The 7,968-nt window shown below is 56.7% G+C and overlaps 1 protein-coding gene across 1 annotated transcript in view; it reads left to right on the forward strand.

Annotated features, from left to right (window-relative positions):
* The window catches only part of TBC1D9 (TBC1 domain family member 9), a 76,042-nt gene extending 69,383 nt beyond the window's left edge, over positions 1-6,659 (forward strand). Inside the window, exons 14-21 of the mRNA XM_056119200.1 lie at positions 733-831; positions 1,120-1,188; positions 1,924-2,164; positions 3,527-3,592; positions 3,900-3,986; positions 4,755-4,829; positions 4,919-5,022; positions 5,926-6,659. Coding sequence (XP_055975175.1) covers positions 733-831; positions 1,120-1,188; positions 1,924-2,164; positions 3,527-3,592; positions 3,900-3,986; positions 4,755-4,829; positions 4,919-5,022; positions 5,926-6,642 — 1,458 coding nt within the window. The 3' untranslated portion in view covers positions 6,643-6,659. The remainder of the gene's footprint in view (positions 1-732; positions 832-1,119; positions 1,189-1,923; positions 2,165-3,526; positions 3,593-3,899; positions 3,987-4,754; positions 4,830-4,918; positions 5,023-5,925) is intronic.
* Positions 6,660-7,968: the final 1,309 nt, after the last annotated feature.

Here is a 7,968-nt window from a genome sequence, read left to right on the forward strand (position 1 = left end):
GTGTCACTAAAGTCATTGTTTGAGGATCTGCAGTGCTGGATGGTGCCGGCTAAGCCGTCTGTGTTGTTGTTCAGGCTCACTGAGCTTGGTGGCTTCTTTCCCATCCGATTTTCTGGGATCCTACTGGGTTGACTGCAAAATTTTAAAACCTTGGTCGGTAAAGTATTCCTGGGACCGGAATGTGTGTAGCTTGGTGGTAGGGCACTCACCTTGCATGTATACAGCCCAGGCTTCAATCCCTGCCTGGAACTACCCCAGTTTTTTTCCCTTGGAGCATTTTCCCCATACATAGGTGCCCTTCATAGTCTTTTTCTGCCCTTCTGCCCCCTCAACTGTTCTTTGGTGGAGGATCTATTTGACAGGGCCAGAGGATGGCACAGGGGGATTAAGATGCTACCCTGTGTACTCCCGACCCTGGTTTGATCCCTGGTGCCACCAATGGTCTCCTGAGCACTACCAGGGTCACTTCAGAACACAAGTCCAGGAATAGTTCCTGAACACCGTTCCTCCACCCCTGCCTCCACTACCAAAACCTGTGGAACTTTGCGATTTAGTTAAGCTACTAAAATACAATCCCTTTGTCAATCATAATTATTCATGAATGGCTTTAACATAAGTAAAAGTCGAAGAATGTTTCCGAAGGCCTGTCCTCCAAGTGGCAGCCGTGTGTCCTGCGGACATACCAAGTGCTGTGGCCCCTTTCTCAGAAGTGCCAATGTTTCTCCTTTCCAGAAATTTGGAACCATCCGGGCCGACCTGATTGAGCAGATGAGGTTCAAGCAGCGACTGAAGGTGATCCAGACGCTGGAGGACACCACCAAACGCAATGTGGTGAGTCAGGTTGGGGCTCAGCCTTGTGGCTGCTCTGCTCCCAGATGGGCCAGAGAAGCTGAAGCCAGGCCACAGGCAAGAAGCGGGCACATGCCCTACGTGCCACTTTGGAGCCAGCACAGTTCTTCCATGTTCATTTTTTTTTTATTTATGGACCTTCCGAGTGAGGCCAGGCTAGGCCCAAGGATGCGGCTCAGACCCCCCGCAGTGCTGGGGATGGGGGCTATGGCTGGGGGCGCTAGAGTGAAAGCAGGCTCAGGTGGTAAGCACTGCGTGTCCTTGCTCTAGGTGCGGACCATCGTGACAGAGACATCCTTCACCATCGATGAGCTGGAGGAGCTCTACGCTCTCTTCAAGGTGAGCTGCTGAGTCAGGGAGGGCCACTCCGGGGACCCAACATGCACCCTCGTGGACTGGTCAGTTCCTGAAGAGGGGCATTGGAGGCGTGGCATGGCGTCCGCTGAGAAACAGGCTCTCGGAGCTCACTCACGTTCACCCTTTCCATCACCCGTCTAAGCTGTTCCCTTGGACTTCAGGAGGAAATAGAACATCAAGTATCATTTCCTAATGCTTGTCAGAGTGACGGCCATCCGGGTTAAAATCTTCCCGGGACCCTTACATATCTGGCTTGAGGTGCAAAGCGCCCTTCGAGAGAGATCTGTGACTCAAGTAGGAAGGAAACAGTTCGGTTGTTGAAGGAGGGGCCGGAGTGGGGCTTGCCTGTTGTCCCTGCTTTGCAGTCAGCCTGTGTGAGCTCAGTTCTGAGTAACAAAATGTTGTTGTCAGTAACGTCAGTGAAACAGTGGAGCAGTTGTACTTTGGAAGAAAGTACGAGGGGGCCCAGAACTACTTTTTCTACCAAATTGGCAGGTGTTACCCTCAGTGGGGTGCCCCAGAGCTGTGGGGGTGTCAGAGGGAGATCTGAGAACTACACCTTTGGGTCCTCTTGCTGGGACTAGGCAGTGTCCAGAGGCCTTGATCCCGGGGAGCCCAGAGCTGTGCCCAGAACCCGCGCCACAGGCCCCCAAGCTTCTCCTGGTGGGACTGCGGCCAAGAGACAGCCCCCTCATGCTCCCGCTGTCCGGTTTCCAGGCCGAGCACTTGACCAGCTGCTACTGGGGCGGGGGCAGCACGGCCGTGGAGCGCCACGACCCCAGCCTGCCCTACCTGGAGCAGTACCGCATCGACTCGGAGCAGTTCAAGGCCATGTTCGCGCTGCTCTTCCCGTGGGCCTGCGGTACCCACTCGGACGTGCTGGCCGCCCGCCTCTTCCAGCTGCTGGACGAAAACGGAGACTCTCTGATCAACTTCAGGGAGTTCGTCGCTGGGCTAAGTAAGCACGAGAGGTTGGCAGAACAGAATCACAAAACTTAGATCGTGTGTGGTAAAAAGTGATTGCTTGGGGGCAAGCACCTGTCCTCTCTCGCCAGCCTGCAGCTGGGCTCTGAATCTCAGAGGCGGCACCCCGGGTTTGGGGGCAGCGCTCCCTCTCAGCAGCAAGTGTGCAAAGCAGACAGAGACCCGAAATGCAAACTCCTATGCACATTATATATATATATATATATATATATATATATATATATATATATTATGAGGAGCATGGGTCAGTCCTTCTATGTCATTCCCTGGCACAACAGGACAGATGGAGTCGTCTGATTTGGGGCTTTGTTGGAAGCAGCTGGTCTTGCTTGGATCGCTCCTTTCCAGTGAGGGGATGGTCGCTGTGAAGGCTGTGGTGACAGGACGGGCTGTCTGTGAGGGCCGCCATGAGAGCATGGCCTGTCTCTGAGGGTTGTGGTGACAGAATGGGCTGTAGCAAGGGCTGTGGTGACAGAATGGGCTGTAGTGAGGGCTATGGTGACAGGACCTGTGACAGTTGGGGCTGTGGTGACAGGACAGGCTGTCTCTGAGGTCTGTGGTGACAGGACAGGCTGTCTCTGAGGGCTGTGGTAACAGGATGGGCTGTAGTGAGGGCTATGGTGACAGGACCTGTAACCGGTAGGGCTGTGGTGACAGGACAGGCTGTCTCTGAGGGCTGTGGTAACAGGATGGGCTGTAGTGAGGGCTGTGGTGACAGGACCCGTGACTGTTAGGATTGTGGTGACAGGACAGGCTGTCTCTGAGGGCTGTGGTGACAGGATGGGCAGTAGTGAGAGCTGTGGTGATAGGAACTGTGACCATTAGGGCTATGGTGACAGGATGGGCTGTCTCTGAGGACTGTGGTGACAGAATGGGCTGTAGTGAGGGCTGTGATGATAGGACCTGTGACTGTTAGGACTGTGGTGACAAGACAGGCTGTCTCTGAGGGCTGCGGTGACAGGTTGGGCTGATAGCGAGGGCTTTAGTAATAGGACAAGCTGTCCATGAGGGCTGTGGTACCGAACATGCCACCACCCCAATCCCCTCAAATCCGCAGTGAATCAGGCTCAGGGGGCGCATCTGATCCTCCCTGGACTGGGGTTTTATTTCTGGTCATTCCTGTCATCTGGGGTTGTTGCAGGACTGGATTTGAACCTTCTGGAAAGGCTCCTCACACAGTGCCTGGCCCCGGAAGTGTTTGTTATAGTGGCCCATGTGGCCCCTTCACTCTCCGGCCATTTCACCTCATCAAGGGGCTGCTGTGGGATGTGTGGGGCCATGGAGTGGGCACTCCCCCACAGTGTCCTTCAGGCTGGTCTTTCTCTCTCATTCCCAGGCGCCGCCTGCCACGGGGACCTCACAGAGAAGCTCAAACTCCTGTACAAAATGCACGTCCTGCCCGGTGAGTGAGCGCCCGGGAGACTGGCCGTGCCGGGACATGGCCCCACCCCCTGGCCCACTGCACCCGGGGGGGATGGTTGCACCGGGCCTGGATCTGTCCCCAGGCTGTGGCACCAGCACACGTGGCCCTGGTCACAGAGAGGGGCAGAGACAGCAGGCGCTTGGGGGGGTGGGTGGAGCCAGACCCCCGGGGAACCTCCCTCCCCAAGACCAACCCCCGCCCTGTCACATGCTTGGCCATCTGGAGACGAGGTTCATGTCCACTGAAGCTTGCCCGTGCCCGGTCAGAGATGTCACTGTCCCCACAGAGCCCTCCTCGGATCCCGACGAGCCTGATTCCGCCTTCGAAGCCACGCAGTACTTCTTCGAGGACATCACCCCCGAGTGCACACATGGTGGGTGCAAGTTCTCATCCGCAAAGTGCTCCCGGGTTGCAGAGATGGGGCCGCGGGGCCTGGCGCACCCCTGGCTCATCACTCAGCATGGATGGGGGTGTGGCCCTGCACCCATGACAGGGCTATTTGGTATCATCCCCTTATGTCTTGTTTGCACACTGAGCCTGCTTCCAGAAGGATCCCAGGGCAGCCCTCCCAGAGAGAGAGGGGTGTTGGGCAGAGCAGGGCGGCTGCGGCAGAAGCCGTGTGTCAGAGTGAGTGTGTGGCCTGTGGTCCAGAGGCCAACCTGGATGACCAATGCCTACGGCCGTCTTCTGTCCTGAGAAACTCAGCATCGAGAAGGCCCTCGAAGAGCAACCTGTTGCATGCGGGCTGGAATGTTTTACTCGCAGTGTGAGGATGGTATTGTATGAAGCGATGTGACTTGAGCCGCTGTACCCACAAACCAAGTGTCTGTCTCCAACGTGGGTTCCGCTCGAGGTGCTGGGCTTTGTTGTGTGGCCATCGTGGGGTTTGGGGGCTCTGGGACTGCACCCACCAAGTTCTCCTTCCCGTTTGTTGCTCAGGGATCGGTCCTGAGGTGCTCTGGAAACTGTGTAGAGTCAGGGTTCGAACCTGGGCCTTGCACATGCAAAGTCTTCGGACACTCTCTCCAGCCCTGGGATTTTTGTTTGCTAAATCGGTGACTCGGTGCAAGCATTTTCCCGTTTGCAGCCACAGATGCTGGCCCCTGGGCATGTGACCTCTCTCCGTTCTCTTCCTCTGCAGTGGTCGGCCTAGAGAGCAGGAGCAAACACGGCATGGACGACGGCTTCGTGACCGTCAGCCTGAAGCCGGACAGAGGTGCTGTGCTCCCCCCGCACGCCTACTCTCGCGTCCTAGGACCAAGGCTTTCTTGACCTGAACGTTTATTCACTGACGTTTGTTTCTAGGGAAAAGAAGCAATACTCAAGAAAACCGGAATTATCTGCGACTGTGGGCTCCAGATAATAAATCAAAATCAAAGAACGCGAAAGATTTACCCAAGTTGAATCAGGTACGTGCTTAAGAATTTGGCTAGGGGTCTGGAGTGATAGTACAGCGGGGGAGAGCTTTTGCCTTGCACGCAGGCAAACCAGCTTTGATTCCCGGCATCCCATAGGGTCCCCTGAGCACAGAGCCAGGAATAACCCCTGAGCACAGAGCTAGGAGTAACCCCTGGGCACAGAGCTAGGAGTAGCCCCTGAGCACTCCATGTGTGACCTGCACAGCAAAAAGTATGTGTGCCTCATTGTGAGAAATAACCTCCTTAAGAAAATATGAGCCGCAAAATAGCTTATTTTGAAATAGAATGTCATTCTGATTAACACGGAAGCCCTCCGATCCTCAGAAGACAGTGTACTGTTTTCGGATCACTCACACCCTGTAAAGCTGTTAGTCTCTTTTCCCAGAGTTGGGGTGTAAGTGGCAAGCGTGTGAATCCAGCCCCCCAAGTGATAGGTTGTTTTTGCACTAAAAATGTTGTATGTTGGGGCCGCAAGAACAGGACAGCAGGCGGCACTATCCAGCCTGGGTGTCTGGTCCTTCAAACAACACAAGGAGCGACCCCTGAGCACAGTTTCTGGAGTCAGCCCTAACACTTCCAGGCGTGACTTCCCCCAAACCTGACAAACAAATAAAACAAAGCAACGCCTGTTTCTAAGAGGGCGACAGCCAGGTGGCAGGGGGCCTTCGTGGCGGAAGCATCCCTAGCCCCGGCACGGGGTCCCTGTGTTCCGGACAGGGAAGGGAGCAAACTCAGACCGTTGTGTTGGAAGAGGCTGAGCTCCGGGCCCTGCCCAGATGCGCGGTCCCCAATGCTTTTCTGGACTTGAGCAGGTTTCCAGTCCAGAGCCTGGGGCACCTCCCCTGGACTGCCCACGGTCACCCTTGTCACCCCTGCCCTCTCGCCCTTGCTCAGGGCCAGTTCATCGAGCTGTGCAAGACCATGTACAACCTGTTCAGCGAAGACCCCAATGAGCAGGAGCTCTACCACGCCACGGCCGCCGTGACGAGCCTGCTGCTGGAGATCGGTGAGGTGGGCAAGCTCTTCGCCAGCCAGCCGGGGGCACAGGGCGGCAGCGCTGGGGCCCCCCAGGGCCTGCCAGGGGCCATGCTGTTCCCCAAGAAGCCCACAGCGGCAGCAGCGGCAGCAGCAGCAACGGGGGCGGCAGCTGAGCCGGGCCTGGCGGGCGAGGCCGAGGAGAGCTCCCTGGGGGCCCAGATGGAGGACATCAAGCTGGAGGACTGCTCGCCCCGGGACCACGGCGCCGGCTCGGCCATGCTCATCTCGGACGATGACACCAAGGACGACAGCTCCATGTCGTCCTACTCGGTGCTGAGCGCCGGCTCCCACGAGGAGGACAAGCTACAGTGCGAGGACATCGGGGAGGACACGGTGCTGGTGCGCAGCGGCCAGGGCCCCGCCGGGCTACCCCGGAGCACCAGCCTTGACCGTGACTGGGCCATCACCTTCGAGCAGTTCCTGGCCTCGCTGCTCACGGAGCCCGCCCTGGTGCGCTACTTCGACAAGCCCGTGTGCCTGATGGCCCGCGTGAGCAGCGCCCGGAGTAGCCGCCTGCTGGGCCGGGCACCCGGCTCGGCCAGCGACTTCGACCTGGCCGCGCTGTCGGGCTGAGTCTGCCCCCGCCGGCCCCTCCCTCTCGGCCCGGATCAGGACCCGGCCTGAGCCCGGTGTGTTTCCCAACAGGATGCGACGACAACCACCCACGTGAACCCCCCCACCTCTCGGCGGGTCCCCGCCACCCTCGGCCCCTCCCCCGGCGGGTGGGGAGGAGAAGGACCTAGACACAGTTCACCCCCCACACACCAAATTATTTAAGGGGATCCCCTCGCTGTTCAATGGATGCGAAGGCCAGGCCGCAGCCCCGGTGCGCTGGGGCCCGTCCGTCCCAGTGGAGGCCAGAGGGAAGGATGTCACGAGGCCAGAACGTTCCAGAAAGGCAGAGGGCGGCAGTCGGGGGTGGGGTGGGGGATGCCTGTGCCACTTTTTTAGAAGCATTAAAAATGGGGTTTTTTTTTTGGTTTTAATATTGGAAATAATGTTCCTCCAAAGTCCTGTGTCTGCAGATGGTAGCCAAGAGACGCTTGTCTCCGCAGGGTGACAGTGTCCCAGGCTCTGAAGGAGGGAAGTTCAAGTTTCTTGTGCAGTGCCCCAAATTCAAAGCTCGTCTGCGTCCCAGGGATGGTCCCTGTGCATCAGCATCTGCGTGCACGGCCACAGCATCTCTCCTCAGAGGAGCTGGACATGGGGGCCTCCGGGCAGAGGGCTCTGGATTTGGCCATTTGGGTTTCTTTTTTTTTTTTTTTTTAAAAAAGCAGTGAAAGTACCGATGCTTACAAATACGGGGTTTTTCAGCTTCCTGTGACTCACGGCAAATCAAGCAAAAAAAAAAAAAAGAAAAGAAAAGCAGCGAACTGTCCCATTTCCATACTCTCCATAGGCCGCAGCCTCCCCTGACCATCATGCCACTTAGATCCATGTACAATAGAGGTCATGTAAAAAAATTACAGAAATCCCTGCAAGGTAACGCACCCGGGTGTTTCTCCGGCAGAACTGTCCCTTTCTGTCACGGCTCGGGCGCACCGTCCCGGTGGAGGTGGCAAAGGGCGCTAGTACCGCACCTGCACTTTGAATTCTCGCTTCTTTTCTCTCTTTTTCTCTTTCTCATCCGCATCACGGTTTTGTTTTTCCTGGATGTTGGAGGTTCCCCCTGCCCCCCTCGTCCCCGGCTGGATGCGTCCTTGCCACCGTCCCCTTCCTTCTCTGCTTCTCCGGGATCCGCTCTCCAACACGGTCCTTCGTTTCTGTGGCCACGTGCCCCTGTTTTCAGCTGTTGCTGCTGGTACTTTTTAAATTTTGTTTACAGAATGATTTTTAAACTGTCCGATGAAGTAGTGTTAACCTCAGATAGGATAAATGTGAACGAATAAAATCCATCAA

This window comes from Sorex fumeus, unplaced genomic scaffold (assembly GCF_029834395.1).
Source record: "Sorex fumeus unplaced genomic scaffold, SorFum_2.1 ptg000039l, whole genome shotgun sequence".
Taxonomy (NCBI): domain Eukaryota; kingdom Metazoa; phylum Chordata; class Mammalia; order Eulipotyphla; family Soricidae; genus Sorex; species Sorex fumeus.